This window comes from Ovis aries, chromosome 1 (assembly GCF_016772045.2).
Source record: "Ovis aries strain OAR_USU_Benz2616 breed Rambouillet chromosome 1, ARS-UI_Ramb_v3.0, whole genome shotgun sequence".
Taxonomy (NCBI): Eukaryota; Metazoa; Chordata; class Mammalia; order Artiodactyla; family Bovidae; genus Ovis; species Ovis aries.
The window spans coordinates 166,166,479-166,192,804 of NC_056054.1; the positions used below are offsets into that span (position 1 = coordinate 166,166,479).

A 26,326-nucleotide genomic window follows, 5' to 3' on the forward strand; every position below is an offset into this window, starting at 1 on the left:
CAAGCTACAACAGCAGAATTGAGAAGTTATAATAGAGACTGAATGGCCTCCAAAGCCTAAAATATTCACTATCTAACTTCATATTAAAAAAAAATCACTGATTTACTGATCCCTGATGTTAATTATCCTTCTAGAAAAAGCAAGAGCCAGTTTGAAAAAGTGAGAGTCTTAAAGATTACTGTATCTGAATCTATATTTCCACAAGGGCTTTCTAAAAATTTCTTACAGCTGATTTCAAGACAGTATTATTAACAAAATATTCAATATCATCTAGGAGTATTTTGTTCTATGTTCCAGTTTGACCACCCCCTCAGGTACCATCAATATGTGTCAAAATATTTTATTTTCTTGTTCTTACCATTCCAACTACCAATTTAAGTCCAAGTTATTTCAAAGCTCAACTATTCCCTGTAAGACCACATAGAACCTTGATTCCTTTAAATGTTTTCTTTCTATATTTTTAATCAAACAAGCTGCTTTTGTATAAGCAAGTTATCTTTCATCTAAGAAAAATTCAAGACTCAATTCTTCACAATTATATTGTACTTTAAGAGGTAAAACATGCCCTTAGTTTTTTTTATCTCTATCTCTGTTCCACACCCCACTTTGCTCAACTACTAACATGGTGCTGGGACCACAGAGGGCAAGGAAATGGTTGTTTACTTAAGACAAAGAAGCAATGCTATTTTAAAAAGAAATTAATGAAATAGAATGCTAAGAGAATTGAATAAGATGCATCTTTTGTCAGAGACAATTCTTATGCATTTGGCCCATATAGATCTCCTCCAACCATGAGCATTCTGGCCCATGTGCAATTGTAGAAATGCTACCTTCTCTCTTAGACAGCACAGAGGAGGGAAATGCAAGTTAGCAAGCCATATCACTGTCACTCTTGGGACCCAACTGCAATGGGCTGGAAGGACTTCTTAAACTAAAATCCATAGATTTTCTTGGTTTCAACTGTGGAGCTTAGAGAAGTTTAAAGTTTGTAAGAAGGATGTTCCCCCCTGCCCCATGTTTTGAAACTAAAGGAAGAAAATGTTGAGTTGCTATTGTATTTGTAGGTCTAAAAACCATCAGCATTGAATGTGGACCAATGTTTTCTAAAATATTAGATTTTCTTGGCTTTACTGCCCAAGTTTGAAAATTTCACTTTACTGTCCAATTTGTTCCTTATCACTGAGGGTCTTTCAGAGATCAATAACAAAATTTGTTAAGGATATAGATAGTACTATGTATAATTAGATCCTCAGAGAGATTCCTACTTAATAATGATTAAGAATTAATGCTAAATTGTAGTGGAGAATAAGGAATAGTCAAGTTCATTAATGATGGCTAAGCCTATAAATTATATTCGCTAGAACTGACACTTCCAAGAAGCAACCTTTTAAAAATAATTTAATAGGGAAATCATTCCTTGAAATAGGAAGAGAATAATAAGAATATCACAAAGAATTTTAGAGAGTGGTTCAGAGAAATTTCATGGTACTTAATTATCACCATTTTATAGATCTACATACCAAATAGAAGGGGCACAATTTAGACTTCAGACTCTTCACTGAATCACATAATGAAATGCTAAAGGGGATTTCATGGCAGATAGATTTCCTGACCTGGATCCAGGGACATCTGTTGCAAATAACAGGTAGCTCTTGAATTAAGAATCCTGACTACTTATCAGATGAAGCATGAAACAGAATTACAACAGCAATCATAGGAAGCAGGAGCAACTCTGGCCATGATAGTGATGGGGTGGGTTTTTAATGAGGTCACAAAAGTCATTACCTAATGTTGCTTCTGGAGCTTCAGAGCTATGAATAACCGGTTCAAAGCTTATAGCAGAAACTAACCAAAAGCAACAAGGGGAACACAAGAAAGTTTAACACACACATAGAAAGTCTTAATTTTTCTTTCAAAACAGTTTCAAATGACAACTATTTTTTTAACTTTTGTAAATTCACAGAAAGCAACTAGTCTCTGAGGCTAGTAGCAATTCATCACGGAAAGTAGGTACAACCTTTGAACTCTGCTATGAATCTTAGTATAGTGAACATGAGACTGGCCTAGGTGTTTGATTTTCTGATTCTAATACGGAAGCTTGCATTAGAAATTCTGTTTAGGCAATATATGTTAAAAATATGTGAAAGGAATTTGTTGTATTTCTTGGAAGTTGGGAAAAAACCTATGGTTATGTACTATAATAGATCATGTGTGTTTAACTGTAGATGTACCATAAGTAACTATGCCAGTATTGCTACAAATAAAAGTGACCAAGAACTCATCCAGGAAGCAGCTGCTAACCATACTTTAATGCCTCAACTCTTAGAGAACATGAAGTCTGTTACTTTCCATCAAAGGCACTGCGTTGGGACCCCAATGGACACACTGCTAGGGTTTACCCCTCAAACCATGGAATAACACATTTACCCAATTTGGTCTGAGGTGCTTCAGGGCTTGATGTGGTTTTAGGTCTGGGACGTGGACGACGAACTCGTGTTGTTTTATAAGCTGAAGGAAGAAATATTGGATTATTATTGGATTATTATTATTCCAGTGAAGGTGGTATTGGAAATAAGGTTCTAGAGTTTCTAAAATATGTTTCCTTGAAATTTAAGGCATATATTTTTAAGATCCAAATGTTTTTGCCTATTTTGTTCATTATTTTATCACAAAGAGTCTTACGGTAAAATTTACGCATAAAATTAAGTCAAGAAGTGAAGAGTCCTATAAATCTCTAACTTTAAAAAAGGTAAGGACTATCATCAAACCATAGGTAGTTTACAGTAAGAAATTTAACTACTCCCCCAAGCCACAGAACTACACATTGTTATGTTTTAGTTCATCTAGAGAAGATAAGACACTCCTGACTGCATTTGAAGCTCAGCTTTAAAAATGAGCCCAATTTAGACAAAAGTAGTACATGATATAAATTCAGTTAAGATTACACAGTAGAAAAATACTCTGACCTAATCCTATGCATATCTTTTAAAACAATAGGCAACTTCTTTTAGAGTCTTCAATACTCTTATTGAGAAGGATAATCAAGTTGCAGAACAGCAGAGGATGACAAGATAGTCTTAAGAAGCTAATGATAATGTGATGATGATGAGGATGATGATGACAGAATGAGTAGATAATGGGCAGGAAAAAACTGCTGTGAAACACAGAATATCATTACCTAATGTTGTTTCTGGAGCCTTGGTTGTATGAGTGACAGGTTCAATGACGGTAGGAAGAACTAGCCAAAAACAATAAAATAAACCAAAGAGATTTAAAAAATGTACTTGAAGACTAATTTCAGAAGCTAATTTTTAAGCTTCAGAACAGAGAGAAAGGAGACCATAATTGTTCTTTGCAGATCTGACCAAATTATGGCCAATATCCATTAACCTCATAAGACAGGTTATGCACTTTGTTCAATATCACTGTGGTCAACAAGAAGTTCTAGATGTTTGGTTATCTGACCCTTGCTAGTATGGAAGACTTTGCTAGATGAGCTTTTTACACGTTTATGAATATAATAAACATGTTAGACTTTTCTAACTATTGGAAAAACCATTTATCAGCCTATTTGCACTTCTATACAAGCTGACATATAAATGTCTATTTTGTTCCCTATTTCAATAATCATAGGTATAATAATGAATTCACATGTTCAAAAGTATAAGGATCAATGTAAAAAATGGGGCATGCTCATCAAAATTTCAAAGTGGTTCTTCATTCAGTAAAAGATAAGAAACTCTTAAACCCTGTTAAATAAGGAGAAAGAATCAGCCTATTCTATCATAAAAGCCCATCATTTAAACGTTTAAGATTTAGGCACGTTCAAAAATTTGACCATTATCTAAAAGCATTATTCCTTGAAACAACAGATTCACCAGTACAATCACACAGATCCTAATTCAATAAAAAGTAATACAATAAAAAACATGGCATTTCTACAATTGATGAGGAAAACACAAATGAGAAGAATAAGAGATAAATGGGAATTCATATTTGAAAGAAAGCTTTATAGTCAACACTTTAAACAAATGTGCATGACCACATGACAATGTTGAGTAGATACACAGCAGTCTGACATCCTGAAATTAGTAGATACACAGTTCTCTTAGAGTCAACAGAGGACATAGAGCTTAGCATAATTACAAGATAAAGATTGGAATAGAATGACAACAGAGGGGTTAGAAATGGTTTTAAGATGCAAGAGAACCTGTGGCTATAATGGTATGACAATGAACAGGAAGAGCACCATTTGAAGGACACACATGCTCATTACCCACGATTTCTGGAGCTTCAGTTCTAAGAGTACCAGGTTCAAGATCTGTAGTAGGAACTAGTCAAAAAACAATGAAACAAACACTTGTGAAAAGTCAGCAAATTAAATCTTACCAGTATAATATCGCTTCAGTAGGTACACAACAATTTGAAAATTTTTTGAAATCACATACTTCTTATTTAATGATTTGATCACCTAAGGCTAGGTAGGTATTCTTTTATGAGACAATCATAGCAATACACAATCCGATAAATATCTTCATAAAGTCAACATGAGTTTCTCCTAGGTATCTAAGTACTTAATTCCAATCACTGTAGAACACTGATCTAGGAAAATTATCTAACCATTTTACCAAATATATACTTAGGTAACTGTTCTGACAACTGTTGACTTTTCTGTGGAAGCTTTAAGAAAACAATATGTCTAAGTTCTCATCACAAGGAAAAATGTTTTTCTACTGCTTTCATCTCTCTATATGAGGTGATGGATTAAACTAAACAACTAAAGCTGCTGTGGGGATCATTTCATGACACATGGAAGTCAAATCACTACGCTGTATGCCTTAAACTTATACAGTACTGTATGTCAATTTTCTCTCAATAAAATTGGAAGACAATAGCATGTCTATATAAGCATGTATACAATAAGTAGATTTTGTATTTACAGACATGGAAAAGAATTAAGCCAAGTGAAGCATACAGATCTTGTTGAGAACACCCATTTGGAAGTAGGCTGAGACCTTATTTGAGGCAAAAGCACTCAATAAATCAGGATATAAGAACAAATAGTGTGTGGTGCCCAGTAAAGCACTTAACATGCTCTGTTCTAATCACAAAAATGCTGTACCCTGTCTAGGGGAAGAGACCATTGCAAGAGAGACCACTGATACTTTTTGGGTCAGATCCAAACTTCTGAGTCATACTTTCAAGGACTTTCTTCAACTGCTCTTATGGACCCTTCCAAACACAGTACTCTTCACTACCACTGAGAAGCAGAACCTCCCTTCACTGAGAAGTCTGTGCTCGCTGGTTGGTCTCTTCACCTTTCTTTTTGTCTGTCAGTCTCCACGATTTTAAGACTTCTTACTTCTGTCCTTCACAGACTTTTCTCTCTTTCAGCTGAGAGATGTTTAGAACCCCTCCATAAAAGAACTCTGTTCGCACAGACATACTGCCTAGGTTCAATCTTTTAGTGTTTCACACTGAGGTGGGTTCTGAATTTGACTCTGCTCCAGACTGAGAAGTAAGAAGTCGCTGCCTTCTCTGATATCCTCACAACTGTTGATGGGCTGTGGGGACAGGTAAGTTACTTCATGTTTGTTTCTTGAACCAAAAAAAAAAGATTGGTTTAAGACATTTTGTCTTTAGGTGAAGAATGGAATGGAATAAGAAAATGCAAATAAAGTACATAGTACATAAAAGAGTAGATCCTTATGTAGAAGACAGAATACTCAGCTATCGCACGAGTCCCTGCCACCCCCTCATCACATTTTCCTCTGCTAACTCAACAGGGGGAAGCAGCAGCAGGCCATTTCACGCCTTTACACACATAGGGCTCACATGGGCTACCCCTCTCACTGCTGGATCAATCCCAGACTCTCCAGAGCTGCAAAGACTCAGTCCTTTAATGAGAAACCCACAATTACCCGGTTTGGTTTGAGGTGCCTCAGGAGTTGTTGTAGTTTTAAGTTTGGGACGCGGACGACGGGTCCGTTTTGATGTTTTAGGAGCTGAAGAAAGAAAACCTTCAGTTATTTCAGAGTTCGTAGCTCAGCAGCTACGGGTAGCAGAACACACGTCTCCAGATTTCCTAAAACTTACTAGATTTCCTCATATTTTAGGAAGTGCGTCTCTTAAACTTTTTAATTTGAAGCTTTCACCCTTATTATAATAGTATTTTTTTTTAACATGTGGAAGTTTACTGGGAGTAAGTCATATATGAAAGTAAGTTATTCATTTAAAAAGAAGAATCATTCAAAGAACTCTCTTTTGAATTAAAAAGGACAAGAATGATTGGTAAAATATTATGGTGGTGGTAATGGTACAAACTCTTCTATGGTTTCCTAAAATAAGACCATGTCATTAACTTTTCAGTTAACAAATATCATATAGACAGCTTAAAAAAAAAAGACCTTTAGATCCACAAAGAACCCCCATTTCTAACTTCTGTTAGGGTTACAAGAATTGCTTTTTAAACTCAACTTAAACAAAACATTGGTTAAAAACATATGCAATGGCAAGAACAATTTCAGATGGTTACATGTATAACAATTGATCTGAGTTAGGTTCATGCATAGCTCTCTTAGAAACAAGGGATAACTTGTCTTAAGAGTCAGAGTCTTCAGTACTTTTAGGATGAAGAATATCATGGCATGATAACAGAGGATGATGATATAGCTTTATGAAGCAAAAGAACCTGTAGCTGTGATGTTGATGGAATGAGTTTGACAATGAGAAGCAAACGCACTTACTGAGGATCACGTGTTATTACCTTTTGTTGTTACCCAAGCATCAGTTCTGAATGTAACAGGTTCAAAGTCTGCAGTAGGAACTGACCAAAAGTATTAAAAAATAAACCAAATGATTGTTTTAAGTAAAAGGAAACTTAAAATGTTTACTGCAAAAAGGATCTTACTAGTATAACATGACAAGTTTTAAAAACTCTTAAACTAGAAGGGTAAACAATCGGTTTTCTAATAATTGGCTGTACCTAAGTCAGGTACCTATTCCCTTATTCCTCCTTTTATTATCTGACTCTAAATTAATAAGCCAACGTAGGATGTTTGGGTATTGGTAAGGACCTATCTTTGGAAAGAGACTGAGGCCTCAGCATGATGAATCAGATTGGGTATCTCTCCATGTTAAGCAAAGAAAGAACATGTCTTCATGAACAAAGAGGAACTTGTTGATACTTGATCAGATCTCAATGGCTTTATCAGGTGCCTAACGATCTCCACCTTGGGAGTCTGACATGGACCAATCAAGATTTAGAAAAGCTTTGAGTACCACCTTGAAATCAGATATCCTTTGTATTATATTACAGTTAGACTTTGTCCTTTGGTTGGTCTCTACTTATATCCACTCTTTCTGATTTTATTCGTTTCCATCTTTCTACTCATCTATGTCCCACAATGATTTCAAGGCTCCACTTTCTTTCTTTATTTATTTTGGGCACATTCCAGCTTTCATTGTCAATGCCCCTGAACTATTGTTATCCCACAAAATCAGCAATACTGAGAAAATCTTTTTCTTTGTCCAATAGAGAAGAAACAGTGACTGCTTGGAAACTTTCAAAACCAGAGTAAATTTTGGAATAACTAAAATAAATTTTTATATAATTTTTCAATCCACATAAATCTTTTATTAACCTCTCTGTAAACCGCAGAGGAAAATAGCTAAGGCTTTTAATATGAAGTTCCCCACAATCAGATTTCAACCTTCAGCTCACAGTGTAATCGCTGTTTTCCACAATCACAAGTCCCTAAATTTCATTTGTAACAAGAATGAGATAGTTACACATCAACAGTGCACAGTCTAAATCTGATGAGTAAAAGTGCTTTGCCTGACCTATTTGGTCTTTGAAAATGGGATATTTTACTGAAAAAACTAAAACTTTGGAAACACCCTAAAAAATTTGGAAAGTCTGAAAATAGTCTGCATGGCAATAATTAGCAAAACTAAGCCATAGCTGAACTGTGTGGATGTGGAAGGAATTTTCCTGTTTGCCCCAGTCTCTACTCCTCTATAGCGTCTCATTTTTAGTCCTTTTTGCTCGTTTACAATATACACTTGGTCATTACAGACATTTGAATTTTCCTATCATGTACCGTTTTACTTTCTTGTCTTTGACCCTCCTTTCTGTTGTTCTTTTTTCCTCTCTAATGAATGCTTTCTTAAAACAAAAAGGTTACCTCTTGTTTTTACTTTTTCTATTTTAATTATTTATTAAATTGCACATATGACTTTTATAATCATTAGTAAATGCATATGATTCATGCATTTTTTCCTATATTTGCTATTTTCATAATAAAAAGAACTGTAAGAAAACAAATATTTATAGATAATATATAATATATATAAACAAATATAATACAGATAATATAAATGATAGAAACTGACATGAAAAACTTTATAACATTGACTATATATGTATTTAAAATTATTTATAATATATACATATTATGTGGGAGACCTGGGTTCAATCCCTGGGTCAGAAAGATCCTCTGGAAAAGGAAATGGCAACCCACTCCAGTATTCTTGCCTGTAGAATTCCATGGACAGAGGAGCCTGGCAGGCTATAGTCCATGGGGTCTCAAAGAGTTGGGCATGACTGAGTGACTTCACTTTCTTTCTTTCATAATATACACATATAATAATTGCTACTGTATGTACATATATATCAATATGATTGTTAAGCTCAAGGCAAGAAGTGTCATCACATTTTATATTTTTGCAGAGAAGAATGCATTTAAATAAAAAATTAATATCAAAATGAGAAATTTATATTAAACATACTTTAAAAATTCCAAATATTTGGAAATTAAATGTTCACTTAAAAATGATGGCTGTATCTAAGAAGCCATAACAAGGAAAAGTAGAAAACATTTTTAACAGAATAAAAATGAAAAGAGAATTTATCAGAATTTGTTCCATGCAGCTGAAGCTGCTCAGTGCAACTAAATACAATGTGGAAAGCTGAATAAGGTATGAAAACAAATATTGGACCCTAGCATAAAATTCTGTGAAACTGGAACAAAATCTGTACTTTAGTTAATAATATTGCATCACAAATTAATTTCCTGTTTTTTTTTAAACAACATAGTATCATAGTATTTCTTTATATTCTCAGAATTGGATTAGAAGTTTCAAGCCTCAAATGTTTTTAGATCACAAAACAATAAGCGCTCTAGACTTTAAGCAGTAACCTAGTAGTAATACTAGATTCCAGAGTAAATGGAGCTATATCAAAGTTTTAAGTGAATATAAATCAGAAATCTAGCATTATGTTTATACTTAGTCAAATAAGTAAGGCTTCATTCTTTCTAAACTTATCTTTCCCTGCCCCGAAGATTTATATACCTAGCACATCTTGTTGATAGCACACAAATATCAATCGTATATTTTCATAGATGTGTATATTGCCAGCTTCTATTTTATTTACCAAGGAAAGGCTTTTGTTTTTAACTGTCTTGCAGGTTTTAGGATTAAAACACCTCTTCCACATCTGATACAATAGCACCTTTGGAGGCTACTGAAGGCACTTAATGTTTATCAATTTGAACTGAATATGCCTAATTTTTCTAGAGAAGCTTTATTTTCAAAAGATAAGTGGAAGTTAATAAAGTGTACAGCAACAGAGATCTTTACAGAGGAAGTATGAGGCATTCGGCTGCCCTACAAATCTCCCCCTACTGTGCTTTTCTCACCAACTCTACAGTAGGAACTGCAACTCAATATGAGTTGTATCTTTAGTCTCTGGGGGCATACTGGTTACTCCCAACAACTAAGATTACCCATCACCCTGTTGGGTTAGGTTGTTGGAACTCTAAGCCAGGGAAACTTTTACCTGGTTTGGACTCAGGTGCTTCAGCACTTGGTGTGGTTTTTGGTCTGGGATGGGGATGAATTGTCTGTTGTGATGTTTTAGAAGCTGAAGGAAGAAATTCTTGGGTTATTACATAACAACATTACCCAGGGTTCTGGAACCTATGGGAAGCAAAAACATGACTCTAGATTTTCTACATCTTATTTGATATTATTAAATATTTACCTTTTTAGTTTGAGATTTTTGTCACATACATAAATTCCTTTTCTATCTTCTTTTATCATAGAAGATTTTTTGAAGACAAAAATCAATTTTAATATAAGAAATAAAGATTAGTAATTATAATCAAACTCTCATAGAGCAGTGTGCTTGGGCAACAAAAAGGTTAAGGACTGTTGCTAAATTTCAATAGATAATGAAGGACAGTCAAACTAAATGTGAGCTTTATAATTTAATATTGCAATCTCTGGTACATTTTCTATGCAACTATTAAAATAAGAACACATTACTACCTAAATAGAAACAAAACAACAAAATACTAAGGAAATGGAAAAAGGGCAGAAATGTAGATGTACAAGTACGGATCCTCTTGGCCCTGTGAGAGTAGTTATTGATGGCTTTATCTGTCTAGACAAGAAACAGATCTGTGATGTGTTTGAAAACCGGTTTTTATCACAAGCACTGCTTGAACAAAACACAGAATGACACAATTTCAAACAGGTTACCCAGCAAATATCTTAAAGTAGGCTCACCTATGGCTAATTCTATTAAAAACAACTGATAATTTAAGAGTTTTCATAATTTTAAGAAGAATGTAGATAAATGGCCACAAAGAATAAAACTACTGTCACGTGGAGCAAGATGAAACTCTGAGCCCAACAATAAGCAGGATAAGGCTTGTTGAAAACACAGTGCATCATTACCTAATGTTGGTCCGGGGGCCTCTGTTCTAAGAGTGACAGGTTCAAGCGTTGTAGCAGGAACTGACCAAAAAATAATACAGTAGAGCAAAGAGATTTAAAAATATATGAAAAGTTAGAATATTTGCACCCCAACAAGATTTGCTTGTGTATCATTCCTTCCACAAACAAACAAAAAATAACAAAGAGCAGATGACTGTTCTTTGGCCAAGCAATAGTTACGGTCAGTCTTAGGCTTAGCCTTAAACTATCTTGAGTCAACGTGAAATTCTCCTAGGTTTTAACTAATGGATTCTAACCAATCTGGAAAACTCTGCACTGGAAAATATTTTCAGGCATTTACCTAATATACAATGAGACAAAAAAAAAAAAAAAAAAAACAACCTGTACTTCAATGGAAGCTGAAAAGGAGCACGTCCTATGTTTAGGTTAACATGGATATAATAGATAGTGTGTACATTTGAAGTAGATATAAAAACTAATCATGGAAGTGGATGGTGTTGGTCCTGCCAAGAGCTCAGGTATGGAAAGAGTCAGAGATCTCTGTTCAAATCATGACACATAAAAGAGCAGGATAAAGTGGTCACTCAGTCTGTAATATTCAGTAGAGCATATTCCTGGCCTAAGCCCGGAAAAAAATGGAAATCAAAGACTGTTGACATCTTTCAAATCTAAACTCCTGAATCAAGTTCTCAAAATCCTCTTTCAATTGGCTGGATGGATCCAGCCTAATGTAGCATCATCAGTAGCCATGTTTGGACCACTAAGAAGTAGGACAGTCTGTTCTAGGCAACTCCCCACCCCACCTCCACCACATGCCTGGTCCTTCCGTCTTGGCTCATGTTTCCCTCCACATATACAAATCCTGTAGTGGGCCCAAACCTTAAGGGCCAAGGGCCAAGTCCAGTCTACCTTGATTTTCTCCTTTGTCTCATGAAAACTTATGCTCAACTTTACCGTTTTAGAAGTAAAATAAGTCTCCCACAGGTTGCATATCACCCACAGTTGCTGATATTGATCCAGGAATTCGCAAGCTACTTTCAATTTGTTTATTTACGTGAATGGAATATATTGGCTTTGCTAAAGAAGTTTTATCTTTAAGATCTGAGTGGAATTTTATAGTGAAAAACTTACTAAATGTGTATCAAAGATGACTCTCACATAGAAAGAATTGGTATTCTGGCACCAACTGTGTCTTATACAGTCATGTTCTCCTCGACACCTGGTAGAGGAAATATTACTAATGCTATCTCATAACTTCACACTTAGAGTAAGAGCTTTGGGTCCCCACTGGGACAGCCTACTAGGGCTCACCCTTAAACCAACAAATTGCACATTTACCCAGTTTTGTCTGAGGTACTTGAGGGCCTCGTGTGGTTTTAGGTCTGGGACGTGGACGACGAGGTCTTTGTGATGTTTTGGTAGTAGCTAAAGAAAGAAAAGACTTGTTATTCTACATCTTATGCTCTGGGTACTGAGGATAGGTTTTGCCAAAACCTGTTGGATTTTTAAAAGTTCTATGAAACTGTAGTCTAAAACTTTCACTCTTTTTATGCCAACGCATCTTTGAGGGTCAAGTTACTTATTCAAGGCATGAAAATTAGCACTTGTAATCAGATACTCACATTAGTTCCTCTCTGAGGGAAAAATGAGAAGGAAGACTCAATTCTGGTGCAAGGGAAGGGGAGGTTAGGCTCACACTAAGGAAAAGGTTTACAATTAAAATTTCAGATTTGGAAAACTTCCTATTTGTCAAATTGGTAATAAAACACAGCATTACTTAAAACATCAATGAAGAAGCAAACATACCATGCAAATAGTTTTTTTTAAAAAAATCTAGAAATGTAGAAGATGTGCAAAGAAACTTAAGAGTAGTTGTTATTGCTCATCAGCCTGGAGAAAAAAGAGATCCAAATTTGTTTGCAACTCAGCTTTAACAGAGAACACTGCTCAACAAAGCACAAATCCATGTGATAATTTCAGATGCACCACACGGCAGGTAGATCTCTTGAACTAAGCACACGCCTGCTCTCATAAAAACAACAGGACACTTTTTTAAGGAGGCTACAGCACTCTGCAGATGAAGGAAGTGACTGAACTGCAGTGGAGGATGATGACGTCATTTTGTGAAAGAAGAAGAGCACGTGATGGGGATGGAGGCTGAAAGGACCGCACAAGGAGCAACACCACCACCGGGGAATGGCACAGCGTCATTACCTAGTGTGGTCCCAGATGTCTCCGTTGTAAAAGTAACAGGTTCAAGGTCTGTAACAGGAACTGAAGTAATAAACAAGAGAGGTTTGTGGTTTTTTAAAAATAAAGTATGAATAGCTACAACATGCATGCCAAAATGAATCTTGTCAGTGTAATACTATCTCTAGAATAGTTTTAAAAATTTCTGAATGAAGGGTGTTATGGACTGAATGGTATCCCCTCAAGATTCATATGTTGAGGTCCTAAATCCCAGTGTGACTATGTTTGGAGCTGGGGCCTTTAAAGATGCAGTTAAGCTTAAATGAGGTCATAAGAATGGGACCAGAAGCCAGAAGGACTGCTGTCCGTATAAGAAGAGGGAGAGACGCAGGGAAGCCTTCACACGCAGAGATGGCCACATGAAGACACAAGAAAGGAGAAAGGCTCTGGGACATATTAAACCCGCTGATGCCTTGACTTTAGACTTCCAGCCTCAAGAGCTGCTGTCTAAGCCACCCAGTCTGTGGTTTTTTGTTATGGCAGCCCCAGCAGACTAACAGAAAGGGAAATCAATTGTTGTGCTCACACTTGGCCAAACTGTAGTTAGGGACTTCTTCATCTCATGAGATAGCCATTACCTTTGGTCTCTGTTTAGCAGCACAAGAGGGAAACAGTTCTTGTAATTAGTGCTTGATTATCTGTGTCTGCTCTGGTAGACTTTAGGACGTTCTTAGGTATTTAGTAAATATGTTTCTGCTAAGCTGCTGCTAAGTTGCATCAGTTGTGTCCGACTCTGTGCGATCCCATAGACGGCACCCAACAGGCTCCTCCGTCCCTGGGATTCTCCAGGCAAGAATACTGGAGTGGGTTGCCATTTCCTTCTCCAATAAAATATGTTTCTAACAACCCTCAAAAAGCATGTGAAAAACTAACCTGTACTTTTGTGTATGCTGAATAAAGAAACTGTCTATGTTATCAAATTATGGTTGCAGAAAAAGTTCCTAAGTAACCAAGAAACCATTACACAGATAGCCCAAAATGGCTTTGATAATATTGCTGAGAACTCAGTTCTGGAAAGATCTTGTGACTTCTGTCCAAAGAAGAAGACTAGATAAGGGGAAGCCGCTTAGCCCATGGATCCAGTAAAGCACCTGTCCACTCTCAGCACAGGGAAAACTATCCAAGTGTGGAAAGAAGAGATATTATGATGCTCATTAAGAACAATACTAGTCTTAGCCAGCCTCACATGGTGTTCAAGTGCATCATCCCCAACAAAAATGCTTTATTTGTCACATAGAGAAAGCAGGATCTTTGCTCCCTCTGGTTGCCTCTATGCATATCCTTTTTCCCATCTTTGTTCACTCTCACTTACCCACTGTGCAAATTCTAATGTGACATCAAGACCCAAACTCCTTCTCTGCTCTACTGAAGCCCACGTTGATTTTTAACTTTTTAAAAGTCTGCCATGTAAGTATGTGATGAAAGAATTTGGGTTCCCTCCACCAACAACTAGGGAAGAGCTATAGATGCAAAGTACCCATTTTGGATTACACACTGCCCATTAAAAAAGCCTCGCTATAACAAATCTATACTTAATGTTTGTGTACCTAAGAAAAATCTTGAATTTGCAAAAACACTCTGCACTGCTCTCATTCTCTAGGATGTTCACATAGGAAAAATGCTTGTGCTTAACTAGCTTGCAGACTGAGAAGCAAACCTCTTACTACCCAGACTTGGAGAGAAGATTATGTATCTTTCCAAACCAGAACCCCTCGCCAGCTCTGAAGGCACCAGGACTCTTCATGGTTTCCTTACTAGGAGGTAAACAGGTTTCCATTTTCACTCCTTAAGTCAAGAACCCTTTTGTTTTGCTTTTGTCTGGTATAAACTCCACTGTATCTGGACATGAAGTAGTTTTAAGTTTGTACCGTGAATGATGTGTCTATTGGGATGTTTTGGGAAGTAGAAAAAGATAAACTTGGCACTTTAAAGCTTATGCTTCTGAAAATCACAGGTTTTTGAAAAAACCTTCAAGTTTTCCAAAGCTTGATAGATTTTCGTCAGTTTCAAGAAATGGATCTGTCTAGGGTGAAAATTTCGCCCTGACTATGAGTATATCTTCCTTTGTTATTGATGATACTTTGGGGAAAAAGCTGATACATAAAATGAAGGTAATAATTCAGATAGTCAAGATATGTATTTTAAACACATTCTCCTAGATTGCATTAAAAAGATTGAGTCATTTCTAAACTATGTTGGAGAGTAAGGGGGAGTCAGATTCAACTTAAGGATGAGGCTTACTATTTAAACTTATTAGCCTTGATCACGTTACCTGGTAGACAATTCACTACAAACATATCACACAAATGTTAAAACAATAACAACAACAAAACAAGCAGATAAAAAGGCAGGTGTACAAAGGATGTATAAAGGAACTTCTGTGTTACAACCTGGTTAGATAGATCAGGATCAGATACTCTAATAAATACATGAAATTTACCTTAACAGAGAACTCTGGTTGAGCTAAAGACATAAACTGATCCAGGCATGGCTCTCTTTAGAACCAGAGGTAACTTGTTTTATGCATGTTTTTCTCACAAGATAAAGAATGTAACTAAATGGCAACAGAGTGGAATGAGCAGAAGTTTGACAATGAGTAGGGAAAGCTCTTGCTAAAGGTCAGAAAGTGGCATTTACCGAATGCTGTCTCCGGAGCCTCTTTTATAGGAGTAACTGGTTCAAAGACTATAGCAGGAACTGACCAAAAATAACAATAAAAAAGAAATGTTAAACATTTATACAGTCTCACAGGGATATGATTTATCTGCACTCAGTTCATTTCAGTCACTCTGTTGAGTCCGACTCTTTGTGACCACATGGACTGTACCATGCCAGGCCTTCCTGTCCATCACCAACTCCCGGAGTTCAGCCAAACTCATGTCCGTTGAGTCGGTGATGCCATCCAACCATCTCATCCTCTGTTGTCCCCTTCTTCTCCTGCCTTCAATCTTTCCCAGCACTCAGGTACCAGTTTATCACTCAGGAAGGTTTGTCTTTGTAATCAGATAACTGTCCCTGAAAAGTGCCTGTGAAATTTCTCATTTTGTGGTGATCCCAGTCTAGGTACCAAAGTAGACCATACCCATCTTGCTAAAACTGATCTTTGGAAAGAAAGCACAAGCTTTGCCTACCTGGAGTACTTAAGAGAGCAAGATAAAGGGCAGCCATTCAGTCTGTGATTTAGCTGTATCCTTTTGTCATGTGCCTGGGGAAAGCCTCCCATACTGATTATTCCTACATGAAACTCAAATTCCTAAGCCCAGCAGTGAAAAACCCTTTCAACTGCCCCTATGAGCCCATTCAGTATAACAGCAGCTTCAGTATAATGTTCTGATCAGCACTTAGAAGCCTGACAAAGAAGCCTCTGTATCCTCTCACTGGTCTCTACACATCCTGCTTTCTGAACCTCTTCATTCCCTGCTCCCTAGTTATCCAAATCTGTAACAGTTTTGAGTGTTCAAGGCCTTCTTAACTACTCTGGTCCACTCTGATTGTTTCTTTAAATTACACGTTGACAAACTATGGCCCATAGGCCAAATCTTGCCCATAGCTTGCTTTCATACAGCCAGTTTCCATTTTTAAGTGGTTGTAAGAAAAAGGAAAATAGATATCAGAGACTACTGGGGCCACAAAGCCCCCAGTATTTACTAAGTTGTTCTTTATAGAAAATACTATCAACTCCTGCCTGGATCTGTACTATGACGTATACAAGCTAGACAGTTACCAAGAAATAATCTATTTGCCCAAGTATATGTTTGTTGCACAGCTGTTTCAGTCCACTACACACATTCAATATATAAAGGATGAATAGCATCGAATGATAAGCCAATGAAACAGACATTTAGAGAGAAGATTCTAATTCACAAAGAGGAAGGGATTCAGCTACCACCTAAGACCCATCCAGCTATGCTCCGCTTGCCTACTGTGGGGTGAAAGCAGCTGCTGATCCCAACTTGCCCCTTCACTTTCTCTAGACTCCACAGGGATGGGCTCCAGGATTCCTCAACCAGAATCTACACATTTCCCTGAGTCCTGAGGTGCTTCAGGACTCAGTGTGGTTTAGATTTGGGATGGGGATGATGAATTCATTGAGGCACTTTGGGAAATAAAGGAAGAAAACTTTAGGTTAATAGAGTGGTTGAGTTCCAGAAGCTATGGATAGGATTATACTTGCTATAATTTCTTGAGTTTCAGGAAATTTTTCTTTTGATTTTGAAATATTTGTCACTATTTTGATTATTGCCTCTATTTATCAATTATATTACTATGAAAAACAAAAATCACATAGAAATATTCATTGATATATCAAGGAGATCCTCAAAAGTGATTTCTAAATGAAAAAAAAGTTCCAAAAACCTACTGTATTATGGTGATGGTGGGAGAGGGGTAGGGTGACTTTATACTAATGATGGGACACATAATTTCAATTTACTGGCCTTGGGTATATTTTCTATTTCACTCCTTACTGAAAAAAAGGCCATATCATTGCCTAAAATGACAACACAAAATCACACAGGTGGTAAAAATGTAAAAATTTAGATCTGGGCAAGAATTACATCACACCATAACAGTTGTGACAATGTACTTGCTTGGATCAAAGACAGACACCCTACTTGCAACCCCACTGATCGTGTTTGAAACTCAGTAACACAGAATGTGATTAAAAGGTTACATGGGGATGAGATGCTACAAATTCAAACCCATTGCCTTAAGCATATATATACTAAGCTAAGTTCATACTTGACTGTCTCAGTAACAAATGAATTGTTTTAAGACTCCAATATATTAAGAAATAATTGAATGACAATAGAGAATGACAAGAGTCTTGTGAAGCAGGAGAAGCTGAGGTTATGATGGTGATGAAATGGGCTTCAAATGAGCAGAAGCAGATGCTGATGGACATAGTGGATCATTACCTACTATTGTTCCTGGAGCTTCGGTCCTAAGACTGACTGGTTCAGGGATTGTGGCAGGAACTGATCAAAAATAATAAAAGAAATCAAAGAGATTTTTGTAAATGCATGAAATGTCAGAAAGTTAATCTTTTACCAGTAAAAACAATGCTTTGAAGTGGGGAGAGAGAGGGAAAGGATGGATTACACAGAAAGTTAACATAAAAGGCAGGAGTTATAGGGGTGGGAGGTGAGAGGTGGAGGCAATGTGGAATAGGGGGTCACACCAGGGTCTGTCCACCACACACAGAACAGACAGTCATAAAGAAGCTGAGACCATACCCCCTAAGAGACTAAGTCCTTAATGAAAACAGTGGCATTTAATAAACAAAGGAACAACCTCTCAGCTTGTGATCCCATATTAAATTAGGTTATCTTCAGTTCTAAGAACAGAAAAAGCATGGTCCTGTGTAGAAATAGGGATCACTGAAGCCCACTGGATCAAATTTAAGCTCTCGAGTAGACATCCTAGTCCCCTTTAGTTCATTCTATGGATACAGTCAAGGGAATGTATGAATAAGTCACCTTCTATCTAGTCACCAGCTTCATTCAGCACATTTCCTGTTTTCAGCCTTTGTCTGCTCAACCTTCCACTCATCCAAATTCTGTTCTGCTGTTTCCCCTAATTATTCTGGATCTCTTTCTGTTCCAAATATTTACATTTCTAGCATATAGCATTTGTACTATTTGAGAAATTATTTTATACACACTGCCTTATGTTATTTTCTATCTTTTTATGTAGGAACAGCTTTTGTTTACAAAATAATTGGGAAATAAAACAGAATTACTACTTCTGATGTGTCTCACAGTTGCTAATACGGTTACCGGGACGTGGAAGGGATTAATAATAAGAGTAGCTTCCACTCTTCAGAGATGTGTAAGACATGTACCAATTATGTGCACAGAATTCAGGGTTCCAACTGGGATAGAATGTTTGGACTCCTTAAACCAGAAATCACATATTTACCCAGTTTAGTCTGAGGTGCTTCTGGATGGGGCGTGGTTTTAGGTTTGGGACGTGGAACACGGGGTCTCTTTGTTGTTGTTGTTGGAGCTGAAGGAAGAAAATCTAGGATTAATATAGTGCTGATGGCTCCATTAACCCTGAATAGAATGATATAACCAGGTTCTAGGCTTTCTAAAATTTACCAGTTTCTTGGAGTGGAGAAAACTTTGTTACTTTAGTTTGAAATTTTCTCCTTTAACAGAATAACAGGTTTTCTTTTATAACTGAGAATTCTCTAGAGATTAAAAATTATATAACAGTTATGTTTAAGAAATGAAGATGAGGAATTATCATTTCCTTGAAACCATCTCTAATGAGAAATCTTGCTAAACTGTGATGGTTTGCAAGAAGTTCAAACCATCCTGTACTATCCTCTTATAATTTAAAACAAGTAGGTTTGGGCAAGTTTTCCACTTGATAATTTATTAGAATAATGACACAAAATTAGATGAAACATTAATAAAATAAAACAAAAATCATGTAAATCTTGAACTATAGAAAGTAAAATGCTTAAAGAAACTTCATGGTATAATAATTGACACTCTGTTGGTGGTCTAAATAAAGGCTACATGGAAAATCACATTTGGACCCCAGTTCTAACAAACAGCACAGTGTAAACAGAGACTCAGATTGATGTGATGCAATTACAAGCTGGGAGATGGAGTCAATAGCTGTCTCAAAGCTTATACACATTAATGTTAGAAAGAAGGCCTTTTCTAGTTTAAGGTGAATACAGCAATAAGATGATGACAAATTACGACATCATCATCTGTATAGCACCACAGATAAGTATGAAATTGAGTAAAGAAAACACATCCTGAAGGGTATAAAGGATCATTACCTAAAGATGTCCCAGGAGTAATAGGTTCAAAGTCTGTAGCAAGAAATGATCAAAATAATAATAATAAAAGAAATGTTAAATGCATAAGAAAAGTCACCAAGCTCTCTTGAAAATGAACTTTACTAGAGTAGCATCGGTTCTACTGCCAGAAAGCAAAATTTTTAAAGTTCTGAGGTGAGGGTACAAAGGTACATGATGTTATAAAATCTTCATATAGTTACCTACAAGTGTTGCTTTTATATTACCTTACAATACAGTAGAAGACTCTGCTTAGAGAAATCTTTAGGTATCTGCCTAACAACATTATGGTTAGCAATTATGAGAAAATAATGTGAAAGTATAATTTTAAACACTATATATTGGAAAACAAACAATTAGAATCTATGTCATGATACATGCAATTGTTGATATATTGGTAATGAATAATCAAAATAGGTAAGGCTCTTTTTTGTTGAAAGTCTACTTTGGAAAAAGGCCAAGACCTCTGTCCAAACAAAGGCCTATAAAAGAACAAGATACAAGGGTCATTCAGTCTGAAAAACATGTCAGTGCATCTCTCTGCTATCAGGACAGAAAAGAGCTGACCCAGGGAGGATAGGAGCGTATCCTGCAGTTAAGTAGCTCAAATCCAGTCACTGAAGTCAGGCATTCAAGGTCCTCTTCATGGACCCACTAAACAGTAGCATCGCTGTCCACAGTTTCTGAGCACCAGCCAAGTAAACATTGCTTTCCTCCTTTCTCACAATCAAGTTCTCCTGTAGTCCTATCTTTCTGTTGTCACCCACAAATATGGTACCTTCTTTCTTCTGTTTATGGCATTCCTCCCCATTCCTCCAACAAATCTACAAACTATACACATTTCAAGGTCCACATTACACTCATCAGCCCATGGATCTTTCACTTCTCTAAGAATAAACTGTGTCTAACAGTTGATAAAACTCAGTAAGTAAGTTGCTTTGCCCCTATTCCTTTCTACCCATTTATGAACAATTTCACACAAGAGCAACATCCTCACTCAATGAAACCAAGTCATTTGTTTTTCCTAAACTATTCCTCACAATGCTAACGTGGTGGTTCATCAAATAAGAGTTTAACTGGACTAAATAGGTTAGATAATCAACTAGGTAAGTTTTTGCTGAGCCAGAGTCAAAGAGAAAATGTAATTGAATGGTGAGAGAAACAAATAAAATACAAGGTACCAAGAAGGTCCTAAGAAGTATGAGGAAGTAACTCATCCTGACTAGAATATTTGTAACTTGGACACCATCCTGAAGGATCCCAGGGTTACTAGGCAGCAAATAATTACACTCCTACCACAATACCACATCTAACAGGGGTCCATAGGCACCAGGAACCACATATTTACCTAGTTTGGTCTGAGGTGTCTCGGGTCTTGGCGTGGTTTTATGTTTGGGACGTGGACGTGGGCGACGTTTTCTTGGTTTTTGTGATGTTTTTGGAGCTGAAGAGAAGAAACTGGTTAATGCTGTCTTATGACTTCAGAGAAAAAGGATTACTCATGGCTGTAGGTTTTCTAAAATTGTGCTAGATTTTCTTGAGTCTTGAGAAATTTGGTTTGAGACTGGTTTCAAACCAGTATCTCTGGTTTGAAATTTTTTCATCTACACGCAAAAAAACTTGTGGGGGTGTCTGCTGACAGTTCTTTTGAGAAAGAACATATAACCTTATTTTAATTATCTGAAAACTTTACTATTATTGCTGGTACCAAATTTTTAAAAAGGACTCTGATCCAAGGGAAATCAGAAATATAACTTTCTATATCACATTAAAGAGGGGCCCAGACTCTCCTGCTTTGTGTTATATTTAGAAATTAGTTGGTTTAGAAATTAATTTGGATTATACTTAGAAATTACTTGGTTTAGGCATATATACCATATCTTAAAACAACTTTCCATTGCTGGCCATAGAATTACATCTGATGTTTATAAGGCACGCATGCTCAGTCATGCTCGACTCTTTGTGACACCATGGACTGAAGCCTGCCAGACTCCTCTGTCCAGGCAAGAATATTGGAGTGGGTGCCATTTCCTTCTCCAGGGGATCCTCCCGACTCAGGGACTGAACCCGTGTATCCTGCATCTGCTGCATTGGCAGGCAAATTCTTTACCACTGAGCCACCTGGGGAGCCCTGTTTATAGGGAAGAGACTCCTAACTGTATTTGGAATCCAGCAGAACCACAGGCTTTGTAAAGTTTTAGGAAAGCTGGATAATATGGGTGATAGCTTCATACAGACTTATATTCTAACCAAGTGACCGATTTTAAACATCTTCAATACATTCAAAATGAAGAATATAGTTGAGTGACAAAAGAGGATGATGAAAGAATCTTGTAAAAGAGAAAACCCTTTGACCAAGATGATAATGGAATAGAGTGGGCAATGAGCAGAAATGTTCTTGCTTAAAAGATACAAAAGATCATTACCTAATGTTGTCCGAGGAGCCTCAGTTCTCAGAGTTACAGGTTCAATGTCTGTGGCAGGAACTGACCAAAAGCAATTCAATAAACAATGGAGATTTAAGAAATGTGGGAAAAGAAAGAAAATTATCTTGAAAATGAATCCTTTTAACCCTATAATGTTTAAAAAGAATTTATGAAAAACAGTATTTTTTTCTGTAATAACTAGCTGAACTCTGGTACCCATTTATCTCACAAATAACTGTACCCCTTTACACTTTGCTTCTCTATGAGGCCAATTAAAAGTGTTTTTTGTGGGGGGTTTAATTATATGATTACAGTTATATTGGAAACTTGGCTCCAAAAAATCTTTCGTCTGATACAAAATTTTTAAATTACTTATTTTTAAATTGTGTATTTTTAAATTACTCTTAAAAATCATTATGAAAACTTGTGTTAGTATTTGACAGTTTTCACCACCATTACTAAACTTTTTTTGAGAAATAGTGGCAGCAGTGAGAATTTTTAAAAATGTTCTTAATCAGTCTGTTTATTGGATATCTGTGACACATAGGCAAAAGATAAGCTTATGCCTTTTCTCCACAATAAAGGTGATACTCTTTCTTGCAACTTGTCCTTATTTATCCTTTTATTTCAAATGGATACTTGGGAGATAACTATTCAAGTGAGGAACAGAGATGATTAATAAAAAAGTCTGGAAAGTAATAACTTTTTGTCTGAATAAACAGGGTTCCTATAATTCTATAATATTCTGTAATGACTGAATTGTGCATCAAAACAAAACTTAGATTTATGACTCCTTGGTTTTAAATTAGTGTCTCTATTTTAAATTAAGTCCAGAAAATTAAATGTAAAATCAAAAATATCTTATCACCAACTCTCTGTAACACAGCATAGAGTAATCTTAAGCCACATCTGAAAACATTTTCTGAACTAATGGAAAACATGGTATCCAGAAGTGAAGGAAAGGGAGGACTACAAGGCAAAACAATAGTCAAAGCTGACTGCCCTCAAACAAAAAAGGAAAATTCCTGTTTTGTTTGGAATTCAACACCACAAGATGAACTTATCAAGAGTAAGCTCCAGCTACAATGGAACAGTATGAAGTCACAAAAGAAAGGACTTCCGCAAGAAAGAGATGATTACGTATTCTTTTTCAAGCCCCAATCAGCTTTTTCATTGCTTCTCTCCCACATCATAAATTATACACATATAAAAGCAGAGATTTCAACAATGTCCTGGTTTGAAGGATGCACAGAGAGAGCATCTGTGACTCTTGGCAACATCAAGTGCTGCAAGCAATCTCTCTGAAGGTGATCAAAGAACAGTTCACATTCAGGAGTAACAAGCGGAGCTGCAGATGTAATACCTAATGATATGAAAAAGTTTCCCGTTGAAAATAGCAAACAATTTTAGGGAATGAATGAAAACGTGGATGAATGACCACTGTTTACACAAGACACTACAGAGAGTGACAGAGATGAGAGGGGTGAGTTCAGAGAAACAATGACCAAAAGGGAAGACATCCATCGTTACCTATGCTTGTGGATGGCGCTTCGGTCTCAGATGTAACAGGCTCAAAAACTGCACCATAAAAAAATAAACAGATATAAGTAACAAAAGTAAGGAAAGGAAGACTTTTAGGTTCTCACTAATGCTTAATTCATAGGATACAGAAACTGGTTTTATTCTAAGTTGATATAAGTTGCCTTCTCGATGGACTTATTATGATAGATGTTCTCTTAGTAACATCTCTACTAACTGGAATCTTAGGAGAAACCTTCAGTTGAAAAACAATTGAATTTTTAGAACTGTTACATAGTATCTTTTTATTTGGTAGAAAATCAATTAATAGGTACCATTTAAAATATAAGGTATTTTAGAGAAAGTCAATCTCCATGTGATTGTAAAGGAGGAACACAGGATCAGCCTCCCTAGTGGTTGCTGCAGAAACCACTCTCGAAAATGTTCCACATAAAGAAAAACAAGCTTTCATTACAAAAACAAACTGAGAAAACAAAGCCTGAAAATGCTTAGAGAAAAATGGAATCTGTTAGATAATCAGATGTAAAATTTTGTCTGTTGTTTAGTCACTAAGTCATAGAGTCCTATTCTTTTGCAACCTCATGGACTGTAGCCTGCCAGGCTCCTCTGTCCAGAGGATTTCCCAGACAAGAATACTGGAGTGGGTTGGCATTTCCTTTTCCAGTGGATCTTCCCAACCCAGGGATTGAACCCAAGTCTCTTCCTTGGCAAGTGGATTCTTTACCACTGAGCCACTGAGGAAGCCCAGACAATCTGTTATAAATTTTACTAATTTCCCAAACATTGCTTTGTTCATTTAACACATGAAATGAACGAAGTAGACATATCGGTGTGGCTACTTTGAAAAGAATGAACAAAGAAATCATGGTATTAGGTTTCTATGCTTTACAACATGACAAATTGTAAGCATTCTCAGCAACATCCCCAAAGAGAAAGCATCTTAAGTCAAAGCATTGGAAATTATGTTTACCGGATATAGGTGGTGGCGTATCTGGCTTTGCTGTGGGTTTAGAAAGTAAATGCTTTGCTGGTTTTGAGTCTGAAGAGAAAAGGGCCATAATTAGAGTCATGGCAGAGCTGTGAATGTGATCAGTGTTACACACTGTTTTCCTAGTACTGAAAGTAGGGATTACCCAGGCTGGACTTGAGGTACATCTGGTCTACGTGTAGTTTTAGGCCTTTTGTGTCATTTTGATGCTTAAGAGAAAGGTATTAAAAATTAGCATAATGGTTATAATTAAGGACATGTCATAATTAAGGACACATGCTCAAGCAAAGAGATTATATAAATTTAGTGACTATACAACAAAATTAATTCCTGGGGTGGAAAGGGTGAGAAATGTGTCCATTCTTACTAATTCTTCTGAAACCAAAAAGCCTTCAGGAAATGTTCAAAATATGTCTTTCAGCAAAAGTAAGAAGAACTACAATTACTTTTTTCGTATAAGTAATTTTTAAAATGACAAGTATAATCATTATGTTTCTTAATTGATAGTTTTTTTTCAGTATAAAAACAATAATGTAGAAATTTGAAACTTGCTTAGTAGGAAACCAGGAAAATAATCCATAAATACTTGAAATTATACACAGTGTCACATGGTTATTTCTGGAATTTTCTAAAGTGAGTCAGTGACAAATTTATTGTGAATGCTGAGAAATTATAATAATTATAATCAAACAACACTAGGACTGAAAACGGTAAAATCAACTTGAGACTTCTAATATTCTCAAGTTATAAAGACTATACTACTTTTATCTTGGACCCAAGACCAAGGAAAATGCATGTGTCTTTGGTTACCAGAACATACTAAAAAAAATTCTTTGAAGAAATAGAAAAGCTGAAGAAGCCATTCTTTCATGCAGCTTTCTGAAAGGGATAAAGTCTTACAAGTTCAACGAATAAAGCAATGAAATGGTATGCACGACACTGGACTAAAACATTGCCATTTGCCAAGTCCAGGATGAGCACAGAAGTCCCTGAGGAAGAGTAGATGGTTTTCTCAACACAAGGACACATGATGGAAGGACAGAGGGTTTGTGGAAAACCAGGAAGTTGTGACCAAAACCACAGACCTTCCTTGAAAAAGCACACAGAAATCTTTTAGAAGTCTCCTATCTTCAGGCTCTTCAGACCCAAATAGGAAAGGGGAGGGAACACATGGAACAAAACTGTGACACAGTGCAGAACTTCAGTCACGCCTGGGTGCAGGGCAGGAAAAGAAAAGTGACAACCCAGAAGGGAATTGGGGGAGAGCAAAATTACCGATTGTGGGCACCAAGGGTTCCGGTGGTACCACCGCAGGTTCCAGAGCTACAGAGGCAAAAAACCGAAAATACTAATTATGTCAAGAAATGGCATCTTGAGAAGGAAACATGACTCTTCCATCTTTACTTAAACTGGGTACTTTTTCTAAGTGTAATTTTCCTTTCTATTTCTCCCATTTGCCCCTCTTCTCCCTATTGGTTTCCGACACCTAATCTGCCATGAATATACGTCTCATAAAATATTTTTCTGGTGCCCTACTTTAATGATCCACTTAGAAGCCCAACT

The 26,326-nt window shown here is 36.4% G+C and overlaps 1 protein-coding gene across 50 annotated transcripts in view; it reads right to left on the reverse strand.

Annotated features, from left to right (window-relative positions):
- The window catches only part of ABI3BP (ABI family member 3 binding protein), a 293,296-nt gene that overhangs the window by 90,519 nt on the left and 176,451 nt on the right, over positions 1-26,326 (reverse strand). For 32 of the 50 annotated variants that reach the window (XM_060416671.1, XM_012188960.4, XM_060416802.1 and 29 more), the window contains 18 exons: positions 26,039-26,086; positions 24,746-24,814; positions 23,767-23,814; positions 22,237-22,296; positions 21,159-21,254; positions 19,793-19,825; positions 18,913-18,999; positions 17,910-17,969; positions 15,631-15,690; positions 12,958-13,017; positions 12,082-12,168; positions 10,744-10,803; positions 9,842-9,925; positions 6,767-6,826; positions 5,922-6,005; positions 4,277-4,333; positions 3,179-3,238; positions 2,428-2,508 (listed from right to left, as the gene is read on the reverse strand). In XM_060416671.1, coding sequence (XP_060272654.1) covers positions 2,428-2,508; positions 3,179-3,238; positions 4,277-4,333; positions 5,922-6,005; positions 6,767-6,826; positions 9,842-9,925; positions 10,744-10,803; positions 12,082-12,168; positions 12,958-13,017; positions 15,631-15,690; positions 17,910-17,969; positions 18,913-18,999; positions 19,793-19,825; positions 21,159-21,254; positions 22,237-22,296; positions 23,767-23,814; positions 24,746-24,814; positions 26,039-26,086 — 1,194 coding nt within the window. The remainder of the gene's footprint in view (positions 1-2,427; positions 2,509-3,178; positions 3,239-4,276; positions 4,334-5,921; positions 6,006-6,766; positions 6,827-9,841; positions 9,926-10,743; positions 10,804-12,081; positions 12,169-12,957; positions 13,018-15,630; positions 15,691-17,909; positions 17,970-18,912; positions 19,000-19,792; positions 19,826-21,158; positions 21,255-22,236; positions 22,297-23,766; positions 23,815-24,745; positions 24,815-26,038; positions 26,087-26,326) is intronic. The other 18 variants (XM_060416810.1, XM_060416805.1, XM_060416816.1 and 15 more) reach the window with 2 other exon arrangements.